The 26,688-nt window shown below is 40.3% G+C and overlaps 1 protein-coding gene across 1 annotated transcript in view; it reads right to left on the reverse strand.

Annotated features, from left to right (window-relative positions):
• The window catches only part of LOC126480650 (protein phosphatase 1 regulatory subunit 21), a 200,122-nt gene that overhangs the window by 136,497 nt on the left and 36,937 nt on the right, over positions 1–26,688 (reverse strand). Inside the window, exon 3 of the mRNA XM_050103882.1 lies at positions 20,688–20,810. Coding sequence (XP_049959839.1) covers positions 20,688–20,810 — 123 coding nt within the window. The remainder of the gene's footprint in view (positions 1–20,687; positions 20,811–26,688) is intronic.

Raw genomic sequence — 26,688 nt, forward strand, 5'->3', positions numbered from 1 at the left:
ATCTTTTTTGATACTAAAATGTAGACTTTCACGGCCGGAAGAGGGGGCGGGGGGAGAGGGGGCGGGGGGAGAGGGGGCGGGGGGAGAGGGGGCGGGGGGAGAGGGGGCGGGGGGAGAGGGGGCGGGGGGAGAGGGGGCGGGGGGAGAGGGGGCGGGGGGAGAGGGGGCGGGGGGAGAGGGGGTGCGGGGTAGAGGGGGTGCGGGGTAGAGGGGGTGCGGGGTAGAGGGGGTGTGGGGGAGAGGGTGTGGGGGAGAGGGTGTGGTGGAGAGGGTGTGGGGGAGAGGGTGTGGCGGAGAGGGTGTGGCGGAGAGGGGTGTGGCGGAGAGGGTGTGGCGGAGAGGGTGTGGCGGAGAGGGTGTGGCGGAGAGGGTGTGGCGGAGAGGGTGTGGCGGAGAGGGTGTGGCGGAGAGGGTGTGGCGGAGAGGGGGTGGGGGAGAGGGGGTGGGGGTAATGGGGTGGGGGTAATGGGGTGGGGGTAATGGGGTGGGGGTAATGGGGTGGGGGTAATGGGGTGGGGGTAATGGGGTGGGGGTAAGGGGGTGGGGGTAAGGAGGGAGTGGGGGTAAGGGGGGAGTGGGGGTAAGGGGGGAGTGGGGGTAAGGGGGGAGTGGCGGTAAGGGGGGGTGGGGGTAAGAGGGGGGGTGGGGGTAAGGAGGGAGTGGGTAAGGAGGGAGTGGGTAAGGAGGGAGTGGGTAAGGAGGGAGTGGGTAAGGAGGGAGTGGGTAAGGAGGCAGGGGCTGCTGAGGAGGGAGGGGCTGCTGAGGAGGGTGGGAAGGAGGGAGGGGGGTAAGGGGGGAGGGAGGGGGGTAATGGGAGCGGGAGGGGGGGTAAGGAGGGAGGGAGTGGGGGTAAGGAGGGAGGGAGGGTGGGTAAGGAGGGAGGGAGGGAAGGTGGGTAAGGAGGGAGGGAGGGAAGGTGGGTAAGGTGGGAGGGAGGGATGGTGGGTAAGGAGGGAGGGAGGGACAGAGGGAGGGAGGGAGGGAGGGAGGGAGGGGTGTAAGGAGGGAGGGGGTGTAAGGAGGGAGGGGGTGTAAGGAGGGAGGGGGTGTAAGGAGGGAGGGGGTGTAAGGAGGGAGGGGGTGTAAGGAGGGAGGGGGTGTAAGGAGGGAGGGGGTGTAAGGAGGGAGGGGGTGTAAGGAGGGAGGGGGTGTAAGGAGGGAGGGGGTGTAAGGAGGGAGGGGGTAAGGAGGGAGGGGGTAAGGAGGCAATGGAGGTGGAGGGGAGGGAGGGGGAGTGTGTGAGAGGGGGAGGGACCATTTATTGCAGAATACTATACATGACTGTATACTGGTTGATCAAGAAATACCTAAGGTTTATCATTCCCTTGTCTGTAATGTCTGCTTTTGAATGTGGAATCAGCTGCACATGAGCATGTTTGGCATCTTGCAATAATAAGACAAATAACTGGAAAACACCCCACACATCATGGAAAACTGGATTATGGATGATATGTGTTACAATAAATTATCTGTCAGACAGACGCTACAGTTGCCCCACTAGTCGTAATAGGTATTCAGAGAAATGTCTTACACATAGTGTGTTATAAACAAGGGACAATTCTCGAACCACACCACACAACTCTTTATGCAGCAATGAGGTGTACCAGGAGAATTTCATTACACAACTAGAACTGTCCAGATACTCAGTACAAGTTGGTTCTTCAATAGACCCTACGCAGACTTATTCGTAATGATGTGAAGTAAGTTATAAATCTGATCCAAAAGTTCACTTGTAAGTTAATATCAAACATATCAGAATCATGTATGTAAAGCACATAGGTAATTCTTTGGGCTACTGTAGCCACGCATCATCAAACAAAGTGCAATTTACAAAACATACTTAGCATAAATTTCATTATTGCAATAAAGAGTTGTAGAATAAAACATCCTTGGGAGAACCAGGCAAAATTACACCATCTGATGAACAATAAATGTGAGATAGGCGAAATAGTGAAATACCACCAGACATTACAAATAACTGAACAATTTCAATTCCAAAAAGGCATGTGCTGACAAGTGTGAATACTTCTGAACCATTAGTTTAATAATTCATGATTGCAGAATCGATAAACTGGTGAAGTAGAACCTGTGGAAGCTTAGTTTGGGTTCCGGAGAAATGGAAGAAAGCATACGGCAATACAAACCTACAACTTATCTTTGAAGAACATTTATAGCATCTGAATCACTTATTTCTGACAGAGGGCAAATCGTGATTTATCAGTTATTCAGGAGATTGGAAAAACATTCCACATCACTTGTTTAATACTTCAATGACTATTTACTCTCTATTGCATGAAACAGTTCATTTTCTGGAGAGAGTGTAACTAATATTACATTGTTTAAAAATATTTGTGGTTGCTATGGTGATCGTTGTTGCCTAGCTTCTCCCCTTACAGCAATAAATCAGGAAGCAAATATACTGTAAGGGGTGATTTCATTTCAAATCATACAGGTCATGTCAACTCGTGGTCATGAATTTCTCTGGAAAACATATGTTAGACCTCTATATTGTAAGTGTTAAAAAATAAACTATTTTCATTTTATCTTAATTTCTGTAAACGGTATGGCCCTTTGAAAAATGTATATTTTGAAATTTAAGTAATAAACCAAAGGTACTGGAGACCTGGCAGATGTTCTGCATTAAAGCTCCCTATTAGTGAGTTGAAATTTAGTTGACACCTGCACACTTATGGGTTTCTGTTAACTAACAAATTTAAGATGAAAATTTTTCCACTTAAAAAAATTTTTTGCTAATTTTGAAAGCCACAGAATTTTATCTTTTCTGTCTTATTAGCAGATACTACTCATGTAATTATAAACACTATCTTCTCTGCTCCAGATATCTGTATTACGTAAATATTTATTACTAAAAATGTAAAAAATTGCAGTTATTACAAATTATTTATTCAAAAACCCCTTTCTGAAAACTTTTGAGAATTACACAAAATATTGTTTGGTTACTATGTTAGTACTCACTGAAAACACAGTGGGCAATATTTTTTTGTGTGCGTGTTAAAAATCCTTCAACATTCTGCATATTTCGCATCACTGAATTTCTAGTGTAAAATATGGATGTTGGCAACTGTTTCCAGTGCTCTTCTGTTTATAACAAATGAGTGAAACTTGCACATAAACCATTCTGCATCAAGTTTTGTGTTTGGTTTGAACTTTTTGTTGGATACAGTGTCAGTGAGGTGTGTGGACTATGAGAAACACACAAGAAGGTGGTGTTTAAGGAAAGTGAAAAACACTCCACAGTTGTTGCAAATCTGTCAGAGGTATTGTAGAAATATCTTGGTCTTCAGGTAACAGTATTAGCACCACATTCACTGTGCAGAAATTGCTACACTCACTGCAAGAAGAAATTTAGTGACAACCCACCTGAATGATCAGCATCAGCCAAATGTGAAACTGAAGAACACAGTGCAGATGTTTATATTCCCAGGTTTGAAGTTCTTGATACTTTGAGTGTTAGCATTTCCACTGTAGCTCCTACGGTATCCAGTCTTACACTTCCAGGAAAGGTAAGAAGTACAAGAAGAAAACAGTTTGTTGTTGTTGTGGTCTTCAGTCCTGAGACTGGTTTGATGCAGCTCTCCATGCTACTCTATCCTGTGCAAGCTTCTTCATCTCCCAGTACCTACTGCAACCTACATCCTTTTGAATCTGCTTCGTGTATTCATCTCTTGGTCTCCCTCTACGGTTTTTACCCTCCACGCTGCCCTCCAATACTAAATTGGTGATCGCTTGATGCCTCAGAACATGTCCTACCAACCGATCCCTTCTTCTAGACAAGTTGTGCCACAAACTCCTCTTCTCCCCAATCCTATTCAGTACCTCCTCATTCGTTATGTGATCTACCCATCTAATCTTCAGGATTCTTCTGTAGCACCACATTTTGAAAGCTTCTATTCTCTTCTTGTCCAAATATTTATCGTCCATGTTTCACTTCCATACATGGCTACACTCCATACAAATACTTTCAGAAACGACTTCCTGGACACTTAAATCTATACTCGATGTTAACAAATTTCTCTTCTTAAGAAACGCTTTCCTTGCCATTGCCAGTCTACATTTTATATCCTCTCTACTTTGACCATCATCAGTTATTTTGCTCCCCAAATAGCAAAACTCCTTTACTACTTTAAGTGCCTCATTTCCTAATCTAATTCCCTCAGCATTACCCGACTTAATTCGACTACATTCCATTAACCTCATTTTGCTTCTGTTGATGTTCATCTTATATCCTCCCTTCAAGACACTATCCATTCCGTTCAACTGCTCTTCCAAGTCCTTTGCTGTCTCTGACAGAATTACAATGTCATCGGCAAACCTCAAAGTTTTTATGACTTCTCCATGGATTTTAATACCTACTCCGAATTTTGCTTTTGTTTCCTTTACTGCTTGCTCAATATAAAGATTGAATAACATCAGGGATAGGCTACAACCCTGTCTCGCTCCCTTCCCAACCACTGCTTCCCTTTCATGTCCCTCGACTCTTATAACTGCCATCTGGTTTCTGTACAAATTGTAAATAGCCTTTTGCTCCCTGTATTTTACCCCTGCCACCTTCAGAATTTGAAAGAGAGTATTCCAGTCAAGAAAACAGTATGTAAAATAAAAGTGGAACAAATTGGAACAAGTTTTACACAAGCAGCATCTTCAAAACTTTGTGATGTGTGTAATGTAGATGGACTTTGTGCAGAACCTGAAGACAGTGACATGCGCACGAAATGTTATGTGTAGTTTCAAAACCTAAATACTGCTGTCTCAGCAGCCACCTATGCTGAGAAGGTACAGTTGCTGACACTTAAACCAGATAGCTACTCTAAGCAGCAAATATACAGGGGGGTCGGAAATTCCAGTTACAAACTTCTAGGACATGTAGAGTGTAGTGAGTACAGAACATTTCGAATAGGAACCCATGTCCAGAAACTTATCATTTCCACTCTATGACAGTTTCAATGCAGACGATTATCTCATCCTCACCCACATGAGGAATGTACTTAAGCACAACCCAGCACAATTGTTGAAATCCATTTGAAAAGAATACTGACTTGTTCCGTTATTACTTACGCATTTGCATTGCAACTTACACCTTATGGTTTCCATTAATCAACAACAACAAGAACCCAGCATCTACGGCACCACGTGCAACGTACCGATGCCTTACAACAGCGGCTCGATGTGGCGACCACTAATGTTGTTACAGAAATTGTACCTCCGAAGCATGTTCTGGTACACTCTCTCCATCGCACCTGGTGTCTCATCAATGTCTTGTGCAGCAGCTAGAACTCGTGCCAGCAGATCTTCCCCAGTCTCTACAGGTGTCTCATAAATAAGACTCTTCATATGACCCCACAAGAAGTAGTCCATAGGGGTTAAATCCGGCGATCGTGGCGGCCACGTGGTTGGACCACCAAGGCCTATCCATCTTTCACCATACCGTCTGTTGAGATGCCTCTGGACAGCCAGTGAAAAGTGAGGTGGTGCTCCATCATGCTGAAACCACATTTCCTGATGGACATTCAATGGCACAGGTTCCAATAACAGGTCCAGTACATGTTGTAGACGGACTAAGTACACGGGACCTGTGAGCTTGGATGGAAGAAGGTATGGTCCAATCACATGACCGTCCAGAATACCTGCCCAAATGTTAATTCCAAACCTGTTTTGAAATCCCTGAACATGCATGGCATGAGGGTTTTTGTCCGCCCAGATATGGCTATTTCAAACATTCAGAACACAATCCCTTGTGAACCTACATTCGTCTGCGAAGAGAACTCAATGTGGAAACAGTGGCGCGTCGATGCAACGGTGCAGGAACCATGTGCAGAAGGCAACGCATTGTGGAAAGTCTGCTGGACCCACAGCGTGTACCCTTTGTAAGTGGTATGGATGTAATTGTTGCTCATGCAGGACGTCCAAGACAATACTGTGTCTAACAGCCATTGCATGCGCAATTGTTCACGAACTCATTGACGGGCTATCTTCAAAGCGACGCAGTACACCACCTTCAAATTTGGGAGTGCAGCGTCACCGTGGAGCACCACAGCCCTGCCTCCTCATGGGGAAGGTACCCATTTCTAGTAGATGTTGTGTAACTTGGGCAAACAGTTTGTGCGATGGAGTGTGACGGTGTGGAAAACATTCGTGATACAGCTGACAAGCAGCTCTTCCGTTACCTCCAGCTTCGCCATACAAAAGGAGCATGTGTGTGTATTCCGCAAAACGTTTACTGCACCATGCTTCCTCTATTGGTGATGCACAGGTATTGACTCGGTCTCACAGCAAAGCAGACAATAAATGACATCTGGGGATCATTTGACATAGTACACGTCATCGTGTCTACCCTGTTGCACACCAGGACAGGGAACTCTGAGACGTTTCTCTTGCCCTAAGCAGACATTGACGAGGTACACATCTGAATTGAAACTGTTGTAGAACAGAAATGATATGATTCCAGACATGGGTTCCTATTCAAAATGATCTGTTTTCACTACCCTCCATAATGGGAATTTCCGACCACCCTGTAGAAATAAATCCCCGCTTCCTCACATTATTTGATTTCGAAAGCTCATAAAATAAAGAACGAGGATGGTATTTGGGTTTATCCAGAATTGTACTGTGGGCATCTGCTACCAGATGATGTGCTTACTGTTGATCTGTAATATTACCTGAGTGATGACAAAGACAGCAGCAGGCAAAGTCCTAACCAGGCTGACCTTACTTGGCAAAAAAAGTTGAAAGGGTAAAAATACACATGACAAGATCAGCAAGAGAAGCATATCTCCTAATGAAAAAGGAGAGCCTGACTTTAAAATCTGGTATCACAAAATCCTACTCCTTATGACAAAAATGGGTAAAATGCCAGCCAGTGAAGGGAGTATGCACATGTATTTACTGCACTAATTTGAAACTTGTTTGTTTCACCATAAGCAGAGTCACAGTAAAGATGTACACAAATGTGGACCTGGTGCTTTTGTGTATATCTCAAGAGATGCAAGATAAATGTTGGTTGCAGGAGTGTGCAATGTGTTCTGGTGCTGAAGTGATGGCTGCTGAAGCATTACACCTTCAGGACATTGACAGTGACATAACATATGCATTACAGGAGGGAGGAGAGTTGGTGGAGAAGACAGTAGAGCCAGAGAAGTTTCTTATAGAGGTTAGACATTGGTCACGAAAGGAATAGCTCGTCATCATATCCAAATGAGTCAGAGATAGGCCACAGAAGAAGTAAAATAAGCCACATCCCAGAAAACTGATACATTAGTTCTTCATTCTGACTGCTGAGAACAGATCTGTTGCTTTGCAGAACAAAATTCAAAGTTAGCATTGGCACACATTACAGGTATCAATATTCACTTCCTTGGAACATCACACTGTTTTGCTATTGGCAGAGATGATCTCATTCATGACGGTGCACATGCATGCTACGCTGTCAGCAAGATAATTGATGACATAGCATCTAGAGCCCATGCATTTCCTAAACATGTTTATGAAACTGATGGTGCAGCATCTCATTTTAAAAACTACTTTCAGCTTTATGAGGTTGGTCAACATTATAGTACAGGAATTAAGGCAAAAAATTGATATTTTCAGCAACAGGTCAAGGAAAAAATGCATGTGATGAGGTATGAGGTCTCTCTAAACATCTTGCAACAAGATTTAATCCCCAGCACAAAACTGTTGACGCTATTAGAGATATCAACGTTAGTAACAAACATGAAACAATTAATTCTAAATAAAAGTCCATTAAGGGAATTTCATTTAAAAAAGAGAGAAGAGTGGTCTGCTACGAAACCTGTAGCAGGAATTCAATTAAATCACTACTGGGTTGCATCCCAGAGTGACAAATACAATGCAAGAACTGTTCCCCACGAAATGCTGCCTGTTACTGTGTATGAAATGCAGACACCACAGTACACATTAGAAGACTTTGTAGTGAGCCACTTCATTTCTTGTGTGTATGACAATCAGTGGTGAGTGGGGCAGATAATAATTGTATCTCATGAGTTGCAAGATATAATCGCCTCCTTTACGACACTTCACGGTACTACTAATGCTTTCAAATGGCCATCATTAAAAGATCAGTGTGCAGTTTCCATTTCCCATGTACTCCTCTTGTTGCATCATCCTTGTCTGTGTGCAAATTCAGCTCAACTATACAAATTAAATTAGGAGCAGATGAAAAACAAATTAATTCTTTTCAACAGTGCTGTGTTGATTGTTACATTATAGACAATTTTAATTCCTGGAAAGCTATGAAGAAGTAAAATCATGACAGAACCCAATAATAATTTGTGAATATCATCATAAAAAGAAACATGGGTATAAATATTCTAAATCTCATTTTTGTTATAAAATGCTTTTGAGCAAAATCATAAATTGTTTTCCCACTCACTTATAATATTGTAATTATTTTGATTCACAAATATCAGTTTGGAATGCATTTAGCTAAAAATCAGTAATCAATTTAAATACCCGTATTTAAGTGTCCATGATTTTTTGACCTTGAGATTAAAGTTAAGTCTACCTAGAAAATTTCTCACATTTTGTACAGACAAGTACCGCCCACTCTGATTGCACATTCCTTAAGTACAATGACCAACTAATGTACCATGAAATTTTTGGAACATTTACAATGGGGTACTGGAGAAAATAATTTCTAAACAACCAAAAAATTTCAGATTCTTTCATCTCTATGTGCAAATATTTTGACAGTTTAAGAATTTCATGCATTAAAGTCATAGCTGACAGCAGTCTTTCCACTATCATGTCTTAAGACAATTAACATCCTGTGACAATTCATATTTTCAAAACAATTTTGAATTTCACAAAAAGTTACAAATTTACACAGTTTATTTAAAAAATGATAAAGCTCCTCAGAAGTGTGTATGTATCAATCATGTCTCAATGGGGACAAAGTATTTATTGGAAATAAATTCAAATCTGTTTCTTTATTACAATTTTTCAGTTTTCCCTTTCGTTACAACATTTTCACAAATACTCTAATTTAGAGAGGTCTGTAGCATTTTAATATATCATCAGAAAATCAAAATATTGTAGTTTTGCTGAGAGATCACATGGAACTTCAACATATTTTTTCGGCAAACTTTGAAATAGTGATGTGACACATTCACTCTTGACCCGTATGATTTGAGATGAAATCACCCTAAGGCACTTATTTAAATCACATGAAAGAAAGAACATATATTAATGAATGACTGTATTTCAACTGCAATAAATGCAATACAAAAAAAATGTGTCTGCCCTGAGTATAGTATTACTGTACATTATCATGTTACGAAGTACATTTAAATGATAACCAAATAACTTAACTGTTTCTCAATGCTCCTAAACATAAACCACTTAATATGTTTAATATTATCTTTATACCTCCCAAGTGTTCAGAAAACTTCCCCAAGCTTGTATACATATGAATACATAGCATGTTACAAAAGATGGTTGTCTCCTGCTGCTTTTCAGTCAACTTCATCCATTTCTGTGGTAGGCCACATTTCCAGTGGATTAAAGACGACTTGACATTGTGGATCTGGAATATACTTCAGTAATTCTCAATATTATTTTTCTTTTTGTTGTTTATGATAACTTTCCCATCATCTGCTTCTGCTTAAGGAAGCCTAGTATGACTTGGCTTTCACTAGTTTAAACGTATGGACTTCAAGTCCTCCAATATAAGGCTCAGCAACTTACCCTTTATTTTCTGAACCATACTCACAGTACAGGAACTGCTGGGGAGCAAATGATACTTGGTTCTGTTTTCTAGTACCTTCCCCCAGTACTTCAGCTCATATGACAGACTTCTTGTATAAAGGAATCCACCATGTTTTAAAATTCACTATTTTGCTTGCTTTTGTTGCATAAACTTTAAAGTGACAAAGGTGGCTGGATCTGACAATAAGTGGCATACACTGATGCAGAACAGACAGTCTCACATAACTTTTTCACAAACCAAAGTCACAGTCATACGATAGATAAGAGTGCCTCCTAATGGGAAAATAGTGGTAGCTTTGTCAGATCTGCCACTGTGTGCTGAAAAGAATACATAACTATGAATGTGATTTTGGTCTTCACATGCACCACTGAACAAGTGAAGTTCTCTCTCTTTTCTTTTTACGAAGCTCTCAATGTAAAGGAATGGAAAGGTGCACATTTCATTAGAACCATTCATATTTTGGCCCTCATGATGACAATAAGACTTAACTTCATCTGTTTGTTGCTGTGCATCTCAAAATTAAAACCCACTGCTGCCTGAGAAAAAATGACCTTGCACTGGCAAATGTGGAAGCGGGAGGCTCTGCGTATAACCAAATGGCAAAGTCAATCAGTCATCACGCTCTTTGCAAATTTTAACCACTTTTTTCATTGCATTGTAAAACTTAGAAGTTCTTTTTATATGGACAATCATTCATTATTATAGATCAATGAAAGCCCTTCTGTTATACAAAATATAGGAAAATACAACAGCATAGCATACTAAAAGGAAATCAAGTTTAGTTTTTTTGTTTTCTTGACTTTTGAACATTATTTGAAACTTAAAACTCTGGGCTGTTCATTTTAATATTATCTGTGGAATAGTAAGTCAAAGTTAAAAACAAAACTACCAGCTGGTTCAGCACGATTCCAGGCCTGCCCCATTCTTATTTCTCAAACATGAAAACTCCTGGAGTTGTCCCCTATTAGAAGCAAATCGATTGCAGGCAATGAAAATCTCTTAACTGCATCTGTCTGCGAAAACCCGTCACTCCATTAATTTATAACAACTTTACCAAAATGAGATTTGGAAGTGCATGGATTTCTCTAATTTGTCAATAAGTAGGCTTCTACTAATGGTTACACACGTAGCAACTTTATCTGCATCACTTTATATATATTTTTTAAGACATTTTTTTGCTTCTCCTGTAAAATTTAGCAAAATGAAGTTATGAGGTTTTCGTTGCCTACCATCAAAATGCACATTCCAATATGCTCTTTACAAATGGCAAAGAAATGATGGCATCCCATTTTATTTCCAATTGATGCACCTCTGCCTCATTAAACTGAAAAAACTCAATTTTCAGTTTTTAAGTAATTATCTCCTTTTAGTAATAAGCGATTTATTTGTAGATTTACACAAATCTTTCGACAGTGTTGACTGGATTACACTCTTTGACATTTCTGTGCCAGCTTCCTGTTTAGCATCTGCATTGGTGCTGGCTGAGTATCCATGACACCTTCACACTTACTAAATGAATCCATAACTAAACACTCTGTTTTCTTCTTTGGATCTTCTCTACTTCCTCTGTTGATACTATCTGGTAAGGATCCCAAATTAATATGAAATACTTCAGTAATGATTGAACGAAGATTTTGTCAGCTAGATCCTTCATGGGATAAAAAGTTCTCAGAAAATTTGCAGTTTCATTTTTGGATAAAATCTCAAGCTTTTGATGGCTACCTCCTCCGCCATCCCCCCCCCTCCCCCACTTCCCCACCCCCTGGGGGATCTGTGGGATTGTCGTGAAACTTGCAAGCCTCAAGCCTCCCATTTTTATACCCAACGGAAAACATCTGACTGACTGGTTTATGTAGTGGTGACATCAAGGAAATGGCACGTACTGAGGAGGCACCTTCTACATCCATTGATTATATTTGTGCACCCTATATATGTTAATTTCATTATTTAAACAAATAATTCAGCCCTTGTAGTAGAAGAAACTGTTAAAAAGACAGAATTTTTCGATGTAAATTAACCTTCTGTCGGGCGCGGTGTTTGTCGCAGCGAGATCGGGCACGGTGTATCAAATTGATCACACCGTTTATTCACGTGATCATTTATTAAATTCTGTTCACAAAACATATTATAAGTGCCAAATATATTTAAAGAAAGACAAAGATGACATACGAGCACAACTGCAGTAGAAACATTCATCATTCAGATTTCTTATCGTCATTGTTGGGCTCTAGTAACAAATGATAAAAATGTCGCTTTTTCATTTGCTTCTTTATTATATTTCACTAATAAAACACATTACAAATGACAATTATCTTTACAGAAAGGCTATTATGACACTGGAGCAGAACAATAATGATATTACAACTCATTCATTTGTTTCATCGTCACTTTTTGACTGAGGTAACAAATGCGGAATTTTTCTGCATTCAGAGCAAAAAGGTTCAATGTGTATCAAACAGATAGGCTTCTGACACATTTTGCAACAATATTTTGTCAGTATTTTTTTTTCTGCGCAGGTATTACACCTTTTCCTCTTGATCCCAGTCCTTTGTTCTTCGTTTCTGCTTGTGTCCTCTGCTTCTTCTTCACATGTCGGCCTATATTGTTGTAGCCGCAGTTGAAGATCTCTGTGAATTCCTGAGGTGTCCAAGCATCTACGAACCAAGTGAGGTAGAACTAACGCATGTGAGAGTTACTTCAGGAATCCTTTTCTTCGGATAAAATTCTTGTTGTTGCCATAGTAAATTACTTGTGAATTGATTCCACTCATATTGATCATCGCAAAAAATATGACCACGGGCCAACGGCACACATTTCTTACTACATTGTATGAAGCTGTCAACTTATCTGTAGTGTCGACTCCACCTTTGATGCTATTGTAAAATGTTACAATAGATGGCTTCTGTTTATCTCCAGTGTCAGCATCTATCGAATTATCTTCATGCAAACTTGATGCCAAGATAACACACTTCCCTTTTTAGGAACGTAGGAAACTAGAGTACAGCCTTTCTTTAAGCCAAAAAGTGAACCATGGACAGCCAGCCCTGCCTTTACTGGTAGCAAACTCCAGAGGAATCTCACGCTTGTTTTTCTTCATCGTCCCAACAAAAGAAAGATTTTTTTTCTTCTTAGCTCTTCTATCAAACCAATACTAGTAAACGAATTGTCTGCTGTCACATTTCGACCTGACTGATAAATTGGTTCACATAGTTGCAGAACAACATCTGAAGGTTTATTGCTAATGTGGTAAAATCCTTCTGGCTGCACCCCAGCGTATATTTCCAGATTATAGAGATAAAATACTTGGGAATCCACAAGAGCATATATCTTAATTCCATATTTGTTTGGTTTGCTAGGTATGTATTGGCGAAAACTGCACCTTCCACGGAATCCTTCAAGTTTCTCATCAACTGTAACATTTTCTCCGAGGGTGTAGGATTTCTGGCAATTCTGTACAAACAGAGAAAATATTTCCTGAATCGCTGTTATCTTGTCTAATTTTCTCCTTTCATCGCGAGTCACACGATAGTCAAATCTAAGGCACCACATGATGAATTTGAAACATTTTATGTTCATAACAAGACGAAATTTTTCAATTCCATCCCCATCACTTCCCCACAGATCTTCTAAGCTTTGTCTGTTACTTTTGTTAACACCAGCCAAAAACAGAAGACCAATGAAAGCTTTTAATTCAATAATATCTATAGGTTTTACGTCTCTCTCTCTCGCTGAAAAGAAGCTTTGGTGCTCTCAATATACTGATTGGTATACAGAACTATAATCGACAAAATGTCGTCATCTATGAGGCAATTCCAACATTCCAAAGGCGTTCTCAATGCTTTCACCGCACCTATAGGACCAGGTAACATTCGAATAATATTGTGGGCCCTGAAACATACTCTCTGCGATGGTGGAACTTTATTCCATTTTGTCTCTTTGTCCCTTCCAGTATAATGCTGGCTTTCTTCAAGTACTTCCTCGTCGTTTTCATTGTCGTTTTCCTCTGTTTCTGAATCTTCCTGCCGAACTTCAACTGCGTCATCACAATCTGTGTCTACTTCATCATCAAAATCCTCTTGAACTTCATCATTATCCTCATCGAACAACATTTTTTGTATTTCTACAACATGATTTGGGTCAAGGAGGTTGCACATCTTACTGTAGCCTGCCATGATCAAGTGTCTCACACCTAAAATGATAAAATTCCTATAAAATAACGCAGTCAGGCGCAGTGCGTCAATTTGACACCTGATACTCAAACATTCTTAACCGACGATTAAACGGTCCAAAAAGAAAATCAGTGCATTACACATTGTATATTAACATTGTACTACTTACTAAGTTATGTTGATAACCAAAGAAATGAATTGTTGAAATGCAACACGAACTGGCACAGTGTATCAAACTGATCAATCAGCACATATATCGACATCAGAGCAGTCGTATCAACAATGAAGCACACAACAATGACAAGCGTTCGGAAAAGGCTAGCTACTAGCGAGTAGGCATCAGTGCTGCCACTCATTGACAAATAATTTACAGTAAACTTTGAGGTGTATAAATTTGAACAGCCGCGCCCGACAGAAGGTTAAACTTCAAACAATTTGTAGTTTCAGCACCCATTATTGCGATGATTTATAAGGGCTCCGAATTTTGGTCACGAGACAGTCAGTCCACGGCCGAGTTTCAGACGAGGAACCTGTGTTTGTTAGAATGACAACAATTCTTCAAATTAACTGTGGAATAAGTGTTACGCAATTAGGCCATGTGTTAAAACACTGACAATGTCTGCTCCATACGCACATGATTATTCTTCAAGAACGGAGACCTTTTCGGTTAGGCTTTAACTGCTCATAGATGTTCAACAGTAAACTATTGTAGCAGTATGTGGAGGTTCATCCGCTAACTACTGATGAGACTTATTGAAAGTTATAGCAATAGCGCACTGGCAATATAACTGTGTATTATTAGGGGGTTGTGAAAAGTGAAATTAAAGTACTGTGAAATGCAACTGTGCATCTGTCGGCTACATTATTTACTGTAGTCAGTGTTCAAATTACAAACCCCAATTTTCAGCCAGCGTAGAAACGCAGTACGTTGACACCCAGGACAACAAACAAAGAAATAAAAAGCAGGTGGAACCGCTACAATTTCCTTAATTTTCCTGGGTGGGTGAAACACTGGTCTGACTCCTCCACTGTTCACAATTACACCTATCTTACAAGTTGTTGCACCACAGAATGGTCTTCCTATCTTTGTTGAGTGGCATCGCATCTAGGGTTTTCTAGAAACATTGACTTATTATTGCAGACTGCATACCTGTTTCTTCTGAGTTCCATTGTGACATGACCCATCTCTAAGCCAAGGTATTCCTTGTCCAGAATAGTCCTGGCTCTATGAAATACAGAGTTCAGCATAGCTCTCTTCTGACCTGAACAATGAAAGCTATGCCCATTGAGAAACAGGCCTGTGTATGTTAGTTTTCAATACACAGAATGGTCAAGTCATCCATCTGCTTGCCATTCCGTCAACACATCTAAGAAAGACAGATTTCTATCCTCCTCCATCCCCGTCACAAATCTTATGTTTGAGTGCACGATGTTCATAAGGTCAATTATTGGAAATCTGATTACAGTGGCAACGAAAATTTGCCTCTGTGATTAAAACTTCAATAGAGACAACGGTTATGCACATGGCAATGCGTGGAACTGTGCACTTAACAAAGAAAGAGCACAGAAGAAAGTTTCTCATAATTTACTACCCGATGTGAGAGACGGCACTGCAAGTGACATTGGATAGAGTGTACAAACAGCCTATGAATGTACAGGATGCCAAACAAGAACACGCCATTTCTGTGATGTTGCCATGACGTAATCTAGCCAACCAGATGCTGTCCTTTGGGCAGAAAAGTGGGAACCTTGCCAGTCTCTCAACAGTCAGACATAGCCCCTGGTGTCGGTGATGAAGGTAGTCCCTGAAAGCTTGGGACTTTAACCGAATCTGACACACTGAGTTCACTGAAATCTTTTTATCCATGAACTCTGACACAAAAGACTTCTTAGCCATACATCTTTCGTGGATGGAATACACTTATTGAGTGATCTTTCAATCTCTCCCTTGAGATCAGTCTTTCCCAACAAAAGTGGCTTTTCCGCTTTAAACATCCCTGTACATATACTCCAAGAGATTTAATGAATGTGAAATACTTTGTAGGTCTTTCTGCATTTCACTATACTTTTCTAGAATTGCAATTCCCCCACATACACCAGCACCATCTGCAAACAGTCTCATGGTACTTCTGACATTATCTGTTACATCATTTAAAAACACTATGAACTGTAGTGGTTCTGTAACAGCCCCTTGAGGTATCCTGTGAAGTTACGTTTACATCCGAATATTTCTCTTTATTAGGAATGAGATTCTGTGTACTATCTGCTATGAACCCTCCAATACGTTCAGAAAACTGGTCTGATATTCCATACACTTTTATTTTGTTCATTGAGAAGAGGCAGTGCGAAACTTATCAAATGCCTTCCAGAAGTCAAGGAACATGCTATTAACTTGTATGCCAGTATCTATTGCCTTCTGGGTCTCGTGGGGAAACAAAGCAAGCCAAGTTTCACATGATTGTTAGTTTGCAGAGTATTTGTTGAGACTTCAAGACAAAAAAATGATGTCTTTCTATAATTCTGTGGATCTGTTCAACAACCTTTCTACAAAATGGGAATAGCCTGTGCATTTTTCCAATCACTTTGGATGCTTCGTTCTTTCAGCGACCTAAGATAAACTGTGAAGAGGAGAAAATGCTTTGGCATACTTTATGTAGAATCTTACAGATATTTCATCAGGTCCCTTTTCTTTCCTCTGTCGGGCAATTTTAACTGATTTTCAATCCTATATTTACTTATTTAGTTGTCTGGCATTTTAGTGTTCATATGATGACTGAAAGCAGGAACTTCAGTACATTCCTAAGGAAAACAATTTTGGGAAAACAAATTTAGTCTTTCTGTTTTTCCACTGTCATCCTCTGCTTTGATGCCACTATGGTCTAAGAGTGTCTGAGCGAATGGCTTTGATCCACTTACTATTTTAAGGTAAGACCAAATATTTTTAGGACTTTCTGGCAGATCAGTACACACAAGTTTACTTTCTAATTCACTGACTGGTTCATGCCTGGCTCTTCTTACACTAATTTCACCTTCCTTCAATTTTTCTTTGTCTGTCAGGCTTTGCTCCATTTAAATCTGCTGTGACACTATCTCTGCTTTCTAACATGGCTGTCACACTATAACTTTTGAGACTCCTATTCCTCAAAGATTCACTCAGCACATGCCCATTCAGGGTGTACAGTACAATACCTCAACTTTCTTCCCAACATCTTGTGCCCCACATATAAATCTCTGATGTTGACTCCTCAGGTAATCTGAAATCTGTTTCCTGTTATACCTATTAAGGAGAAACAGCTTCCTACCTTCCTTTTTAGTCTTGTCGACATCTGTAGTCAGTGATTTCCCAAATTATTGTTGTATTGGCGTGTAAAGGACACTACTCATTGTTTTATAGATACTGTACTCTGCAACTTACATGAAACTCGAGAACATTTTTCTGACTAAAAGTTGACCTTGGTTATACAACTGATTTCAGCTTATCCTAACAGAAAACAAAGTTCCTCAGAGTGATTTATTATTATATCCTCCTCCGTTGCCAGAATACCTTACAAAAATATCTAACAATGGTAACCCCAGATAGGAATATCAACAATGTACGAAAAGACAGATTGATACTTACCATAAAGATGGCACATTAGGTTGCAGACAGGCACAATTAAAAGACAATTACACATAAGCTTTCAGCCACAGCCTTCATCAGAAAAAGAGAAACACACCATTCGTTTATACAAGCATGCACATCTCACAGACATGAGTGCCAACTCCGGCAGCTCACGCCAAAATACAACTATCATGTGGAATGAAAGCAGCAATTGGAGGGAGGAGGGGGGGGGGGGGGGGGGGGAAGGGAAGGGGTAGCAGTGTACGAGTGGGGGAAGTGAGGAGTGCTGTCAGGTAGAGTGTGCAGGGACTAGAATACCAACAGGCCCAGTGTTGGAAGGTTGGGGAGCAGGGAAGTGTGGAAAACAAAGCAAAAAAGGAGAGGAGTGGAGAAAGATGGGTGGGTGAGTTGGCAGAGGGTGGCAAACAAATATGATAGGAGATGATAATGGAGAGGATGTGACAGGACAGAGGCAGTGGAAACTGTTGAGTGGAGAGTGTGGGGCCATTACGTTACTGTAGGTTGATGTCATGATAATTAGAGGAGCAGAGAATGGATGTAAGGATAACTCCCATCTGTGCAGTTCGGAAATGCTGATGGTGGAGTGGAGGATCCAGATAGCTTTGAGAGTGAAGCACCCACTGAAATCAAACATATTATGTTCAGCACCATGTTGTGGCTACTTTTCTCTGGGCCACAGTTTGGTAATGGCCATTCATCCTGGTGGACAGCTGGTTGGTTGTCACACCAATATAAAAATGATTGCAACGGAGCTGGTAAATGACATGGCTGCTTTTTTACAGGTGGCCCGACCCCTGATGGGGTAGGAAAAACTTGTGACAGGACTGGAATAAGAAGCAGCAAGGGGTTGGGAGTGGGAGTGGCACAGGGATGGACTAGGATGTTGAGGAGAATGGATGGGCAACAGAACACCACTTCAGGAAGGGTGGGAAAGATCTTTGGTAGGATGCTGCTCATTTCAGGGCATAATAATAGCTAATCAAAGTGCTGCCGAAGGATGTGATTGAGTTGTTGCAGTCCAGGACGGTACTGGGTGTGAAGAAAGCAATCCTTTGTCGCTGGTTCTTGAGGTGGTGAGTGGATTGGGCATGTGAGGAGTTGAGAAGGACCACGTAAGGAGGACAGGAGGGAAGGTGTTGAGGTTGTGAAGAAATGAAAATAGGGTGTCTTGGCCCCAAATCCAGATCGTGAAGATACAGTCAATGAACCTGAATCAAGCTAGGGATTTGGGATTTTGGGAGGCTAGGGAGGTCTCCTCTAGATGGCCCATAAACAGATTGCCATAGGAGGATGTCACATGGGTGCCCATGGCTGTGCCACAGATTTGTCTGTACACCTTCCCTTCAAAGGAGAAGTAGTAGTGAATTAGGGCAAAGTTAGTAACGTGAATGAGGTAGTGAGTTTGGAGTCTGAAGGATGTTGGTATAGGTAGTGTTCAATAGCAGTAAGCCATGGGCATGAGGGATGTTGTTGTATACAGAGGTGGCATCAGCAGTGATGAGTGTGGATCCAGAAGGTACAGGTGTGTGGTTGGTGGAGATTTTGTGAAGGAAGTGGTTGGTGTCTTTGACATGGGAGGCTAGATTATAGGCAATTGTTTGGAGGTTTTGGTCAATGAGGGCCCAAATTCTTTCAGTGGGGCACAATAACCAGCCAAAATTTTTGGTTTTGTGGATTTTGGGAAGCATGTAGAAGGTAGGTGTGCAGGGTGTCATAGGGGTGAGAAGAGAAATGGATACAAGTGAGAAGTTCTTTGAATGGCCTAAGGGTTTAAGCATGGATTGCAGATTGTGTTGAACTTTTGGGTGGGATCAATCTGACAGAGTTTATGGGCGTCAGATAACTGGTGGAGCCCTTCCAATTTGTAGTCACTATGATTTATAACAACAGTGGCAAAACATTTGTCTATAGATAGGATGATTACGGCATGATTAGTTTTGAGGTTGAGTACGGCTACTCTTTCTTCTGCTGAAAGGTTGGTGTTCTGAGGAAGGAATAGAGGGATGGATGGTGAGGCTGTTGGAGGTAAGGAATTTGTGGAAGGTGATCAGTTGGTAGTTAAGTGGGAGGGGGGAGTTCAAGGTTGAATGGTTGTATAAACTGGAAGAGGCAGGGTTCAATGTTGGAATTAGGTTGGGTATGGTTGGAGGGATTGGCAGCAAAGAAGTGTTTTCACTGCAGGGATCGTGAAGGAGAGCAGATTCCCAGCTGCCCGCCAGAATGAATGGCCACCACCAAACTGTGGCCAAGAGCAATGTAAATACCCTGTGGCACAACATGCAGATGAACATAGTCATACTTGATTTCAATGGCTGCTTCACTTCCCTAGCTATCTGGATCCTGCCCTTCACCACAAGCTTTTCTGAACTGCGCAGATGGGAGTTATCCTTTCAACACGTTTTCCACTCCCATAATTATCCCAGCCTCAACCTGTGGTAACATACTGTCCTAACACCCTCCACCCAACAGTTTCCACCCCCTCTGTCCTATCACCACCTCTCCATTCTCATCTCCCATCCTCTTTGTTTGCCATCCTCTGCCAATGCACCTGTGATCTTTCATCTTTCCCTGCTCTTCTCCTTGATCATTCCATTTTCCCCACCTCCTGCCCCACAGCCTCCTGATGCTCCACCCATTGGCATTCTAGTCCCTGCAAATGCCATCAGACACCGCTGTTCTCTTCCCCCACCTGTACACTGCTGGTTCCATCCCACGTGATAGTTGCATTCTGGCCTGAGCTGTGGGCATTGGTGGTCTTGCGTGTGTGAGGCATGCTTGTGTGTTTCTCTTTCTCTGACAAAGGCTGTGGCCAAAAGCTTATGCGTAAGTGTCTTAAATGTGCCTGCCTGCAACTTAGTATGTCATCTTTATGGTAAGTAGCAATCTATCTTTTACTGCATTGTTGTTACAAAAATACCTATAATCTGTATTACAAATTATAAGTACCTTACAAAATTATACACTTTCTAATACATGCTTCATACGCAACTATGGCGATCACATAATAAAAAGCAAAATATTCATCTAGATAATGTTTTTGCACCCTCTTAGTATGCTAATTAAATGAAAACTATCAGCAATACTGCCAGACTATATTACAACTACTTTTACAACAACATTATCACAGTACAAGTGTTAGAAACAGTAAACTCACCATTGATACAAGTCTAGCATTTTCTTCTATTTTTAGCTGAAATTCTTCATCAATAATGTGATTATCATGGTCCAACAGTTTCTCTGATTCTGAACTTTTCAATTTGCCTTTCTTCACACGAGACTAAAAAACATAAAAAGTCTTTTAAAATCAAGGTCTTTAGGAAGGGAAGACAAAAACAAGCACACACAAAGTGGCATTCTGTTATATAAGTACCTCAAAACTCAGTATGGGGAGGGCAAGATATATTTGACACTAGTGCCATGTTTTAGTCTCACTACCTAAGAGTTCTTGTTTATTAATAAACATATCAGAAATCTATCAAAATAATGGAAGTGATGATGAAAACTTTAGAAGATAGTGTCAGGAAAACAGTGAAAGAAATCAACGGATGAATGGATCACATGTGAGATGATCGAAGAAATGGATGACATGAAGAAATTTAACTATGTAAATACAGTATTTCAGAAAGCAGTATAATAAACTGAACAGTGCGCTATGAAGGATAAGGCGTGCAAAGACTTTACATTAACAAAGAATGAACGGAACTATACCCATATCGGAATTGCAGTGATTGACAAATAGTTTTTTACAAAGCAGCAAGCATAGCCAACAAACACTCAGAGAATGAGCTTAGTTACCATCTCCTGTTTTGTACACTGTTGCCATATCATTATGTGGATGACAATTACAGCTGGTAACATAACTGTTGTTATTTGTTTTCATAATGTGCTTACTTTTATCATAATATGCAAAAGAAGTGTTGCAGTGAATAGTGAAAGTGAGCAGCAAAGTTTTACACTGTTAAATCCTCTACTGTGCCATGGCCATAGGACATGCGAATAACAGTGAACTGCCAACCTCACCCCTTTCTATGTATAGCTGTCAGTCATCCTGCTTTTTTTATCTTGGTACAGAAAATCAGGAAAAGATTAGGTAAAACAAATGAAGAAGCCAGAAATTGAACAAAGAGAAAAACCCTCATAAGTCGATAAACAACCACAAAAATACCTATGAAAATCTAGCTTCAGAGTCTGTAATTGTGAAAAAAAAATGGATTCATTATGTATAATCCTTTACCATTTAAGGTCATAGCATTACCACAAGTCAAAATAGAGAAGACTTGCAATCTGTGTGTGCTGTCCGCCACATTGGAAACTTTGTTTCGAATAAACAAGAGGTTGAAAATGGTATAGTTAGCTGTTCGTAAACTAAATGGAGCAACTATCCACTAGGCTACCATTATAATAACCAATTTTCAGGTGTACTTTCACACTTGCTCTATTAAGGGGCTCCGGAACGCCCTATACTTGCAATGTTAAAATAACGCTTATAAATTACATATTTCCTCACAAAGTATTTGAGGTAGGAAGTTGAACTTTTTACAGATTATTTATTGGAATATGGGCTACAACTTAACACAGGGATTTTACAAAATTTTAGTTCAGTTATTAAAGATGATTTTTTTTTTCAATTGTAATGAAAATTCACAACATTTTTTTTGCAATTTTTTATTTATATATTCAAAAATATACAATTTTTTGGAAAAAGGCTGTGTTAAATTATGCAGAAGGTACTGTGTAACATTTACTGAAAGTTTGAAACAACTATGTTTGGAAGATCCTTGGAAAACATGTAATTAGTATGAGAAAATAAAAGTTTTGGGAATCGAGCGACAAAGATTGGATTAACTTTTTAGTGCATTCCAGGTCCATAGGATGGATTATCTTCATCCTCTGCAAACTCCTCCTCCAGCTTCCTCTTGTTCCTCCTCCTGTTTACTCTTGCTTGTATTTCTAGACTCTTTACAGCCCTGTCTGCAGCCCGAAGGCGTTCCTTGTCTAAAGCAAGCATCGCTCGTTGTTGTGTTCGTAGATTTTGCTACCATTTTCTTCAGTTGCAGTTACTGCAACACTGTTCCAAAAGGTGGTCATGTATGAACACTTATCACATTTCAGTTGTATTTTACTAGCAAGTCCTATGTGCTTTATTATGGAGAGTTCCAGACCAACTTCACTACAATGAATACATCTTACACAGTTTGAAAAAATTCCTTTGAGAACCGACATATCAAATATTTCATTCACATCCGATTCGCCCATAAAACATTCATAGTTTTCACTCATTGAACCAAGCTTCTTCTGTGAAGTATTTTCTTTCCCACTTTGACTGCTATGGGCAGGTGTACTTGAGAGTTCACTCACTTGGTTATCATCTTTATTGTTTACAGTAATAACACATACCTTTGGCTTTCCAACATTTCTCCTTTTCTTAAAAAAGCCTTCACAGGATTTCTAATAACTTTACTTTTACTCATTATTATACTTCAACAAAACAGAGACTCAAGAAACAGAATTAATTATGAATATTTTCGAGATAACGACAGAGTAAATAAACATGAAACAATCGACAATCACACCATCGATATATATTGAACCATCACAGGCTAGCCACAACACATACTTTATCTCACATCACTAAAATGTACCTGATGAACACGGACGCTAATAATAACACCATTTGACAGCAGTTTAACAGCGCCACAGTGGGTCACGCCCATGTAGAACACATTTCAAAAAAAATTTAAAAATAGTTGTAGTCTTCGGAATTGAATAAATTATATATCTATTAAAAGGTAATAGTCTGCAGATTCAGAAAACGCAAAAAAGTAAAAATTGAACTTTTCATGATTTTGAGCCTTTCCGGAGCCCCTTAAGGTCTACCATAGTGTGTGGAAATAAATCTGCACTTTAGTCAATTAGTACAACATCTGAAAAACAAAAGTGCCTCAAACACATTCCATTTACACATATTCAACCATCTTTATTCCACTTTAAGGATCTGAAGCCTTCCTCTACGACTGCTCAGTATAGTTTTGGTGATACATAATGTCACCATTATATTTATTTTTCACTTGTGAATTTCCCACATCTAAGTGGAGTTCTAAGGTTGTTTTATATACTTCCTCAAAGTCTATGATAACCCAATAAAGCAGTAACGTATCCATGTTGTTCGTGTTTTGAGTGTTCACTCTAAGTGTTTACATACTCACCATATCATTCTATGACAAATATTGTTAAAATTAGTAAATCAACAAATATCCACAAATGGATAAAAGTTAAAACATTAATTTAGGTTTGGTTTCAAAACATTATGCTAAGATACAAATACAGGAACAGAATAAATCAAAAACAAAGGAACACTGACTTGAGGCTGGCTAACGATTTTTTATTTAAAAAAATTTTCAGAATACATTTTTTAACTCTTTTGAAGTGAATCTGAAGTTTCAGCAATATCACAGATCTCAAATGATGCTACTGGCATCAAAGATGTCACAGGTTTCCCCACAAGGTCCTCTCAATAAAACCGCAGCCCAGGGCAGCAGCGTGAAGCCATCTATCATGGCCAACACAGCATCCTACTGTTACTGGACAGTGGCCAATTACCCCCGTGTCAGCACAAAACACATGCTGTCCCTATTCATCACAAAACTATGTCTGTCCGGGTACAACATGGAATATAACACTAACCTCACAGTTGTTAGATGCAATCTGAGTGCTGCTGCTGCATTTCTTCTTGCTATCAACTTGATAAAAAGTCTGCTCACATTAATTATTGTTCAAAAAATACGCGAACACTTGAAAAAAAGTTAGTAAATCCCAACCAACACACTATATGGATGTCTCAGAAAGGGTCACACACTGCATGTCGTACCTAATTATGGAAACCAGGCAGGGTTCAGATGGTAGCCCCTATCTCTGTATCTGTTTATGAGATCACCATAGACTATAATTTTGATGGCTTCCTTGCTGCCCCAAAATCGACTAGCCCAATTTAGTAGTCTAATCCATTCAAAAGTGAACATTTTCCTTCTGTCCCAGCTGTATTCACTGACTGGCAATTTATCTTTCTGCCAATACAGATACAATTCAAGGTGAGTGCAACCTGAAGTGCACTGGGCAGAAACAGAGTTGCATTCTGTAGTGCTGAATGGAACACATCTAGAATGTTCACTTTGGACAGAAGGAATCTGGCTACCAGGCTTATCCTTAAATTCTGCTGCTTTGCTGTCTTAAAAATTACTTAGAAATCAAACCAAGGGTTCAGTTTAAATGGTGACTGCATCATTTAACTCTAAATTTTCCACTGCATAATTTCAAGCCTAGTAAATTGTAAATAGAAAAAGTAAATACCAATTTGGAGTTGGTTTCACAGTAGCCAACAGAATAAGAGGAAATATCATGGACTTCAAAGCTGTCCACAAAAGAATATGCTTGATAAGAATGAAAGTTTTACAACCTAACAATGGTCTCATATAATGCAACTACAAAAGGTAAAGATGATAATGAGAAAGACAGTTTCTACGAAGACCTGAATCAATATATGAATGATATGATTTAGAAATTTTCCTAGGTAATGCCAAAGCAGGAAAAACAGGTGTTTCTGAGACCCTACAATGGCCCCCATAGTCTACATGATTTCTCCAACAACAACGGAATGAGACTAGTCAATCTGGCAACTTCAAAAAACCTAAGGATCATGTATACCTACTTTCCTCAAAAACACATTTATAAGATAACCTGGAAAATACCAGTCCAAAAAACACAGAACCAAACAGACACACATTAGTGGGTGCTAGACACAAAAGTGTTATCGAAAATATAAAATCTCAAAGAGGTGCAGAAATAGGATCAGATCACTATATTGTGCTCACAGCCTTTTGTGAAAGGACAGAATGCAGAAACTGCAGGAGAAGAGATGCAGACCAGAAAATAAACACAGATTTACTGAAACAGGACCACATTAAGAACAGATAAGCAATTCAAATTCTAATCAGGTTTCCTGACATGGAAGAAGAGGGAGATACTGTAGACAAGTTACGGTCGAAGCTCAAGATCAAAGTCAAACAGGCAGTAGAAGAAGTGTTGAAACCAATGGAGAGAAGGAGTAGTAGTAGAGGATGGTTTAACGGTAAGTGTAGACATGCAGTCAAAAAGAGACTGCAGACAAACAAACAAGATGAAAGAGTACGGTCGGGATACATGAAGGCAGCTAGAGAAGCAAGTAAAGTCCTCCAAACAGAAACGCGAGAGTATACAGTGTGTTACAAAACGGTACGGCCAAACTTTCAGGAAACATAACTCACACACAAATAAAGAAAAGATGTTATGAGGACATATGTCCGGAAATGCTTAATTTCCATGTTAGAGCTCATTTTAGTTTCGTCAGTATGTACTGTACTTCCTCGATTCACCGCCAGTTGGCCCAATTGAAGGAAGGTAATGTTGACTTCGGTGCTTGTGTTGACATTCGACTCTTTGCTCTACAGTACTAGCATCAAGCACATCAGTACGTAGCATCATCAAGTTAGTGTTCATCACGAACGTGGTTTTGCAGTCAGTGCAATGTTTACAAATGCGGAGTTGGCAGATGCCCATTTGATGTATGGATTAGCACGGGGCAATAGCCGTGGCGCAGTACGTTTGTATCGAGACAGATTTCCAGAACGAAGGTGTCCCGACAGGAAGACGTTCGAAGCAATTGATCGGCGTCTTAGGGAGCACGGAACACTCCAGCCTATGAATAGCGACTGGGGAAGACCTAGAACGATGAGGACACCTGCAATGGACGAGGCAATTCTTCATGCAGTTGACGATAACCCTAATGTCAGCGTCAGAGAAGTTGCTGCTGTACAAGGTAACGTTGACCACGTCACTGTATGGAGAGTGCTACGGGAGAACCAGTTGTTTCCGTACCATGTACAGCGTGTGCAGGCACTATCAGCAGCCGATTGGCCTCCACGGGTACACTTCTGCAAATGGTTCATCCAACAATGTGTCAATCCTCATTTCAGTGCAAATGTTCTCTTTATGGATGAGGCTTCATTCCAACGTGGTCAAATTGTAAATTTTCACAATCAACATGTGTGGGGTGACAAGAATCCGCACACAGTTGTGCAATCATGTCATCAACACAGATTTTCTGTGAATGTTTGGGCAGG

This window comes from Schistocerca serialis, chromosome 1, assembly GCF_023864345.2.
Source record: "Schistocerca serialis cubense isolate TAMUIC-IGC-003099 chromosome 1, iqSchSeri2.2, whole genome shotgun sequence".
In the NCBI taxonomy this organism is placed as follows: domain Eukaryota; kingdom Metazoa; phylum Arthropoda; class Insecta; order Orthoptera; family Acrididae; genus Schistocerca; species Schistocerca serialis.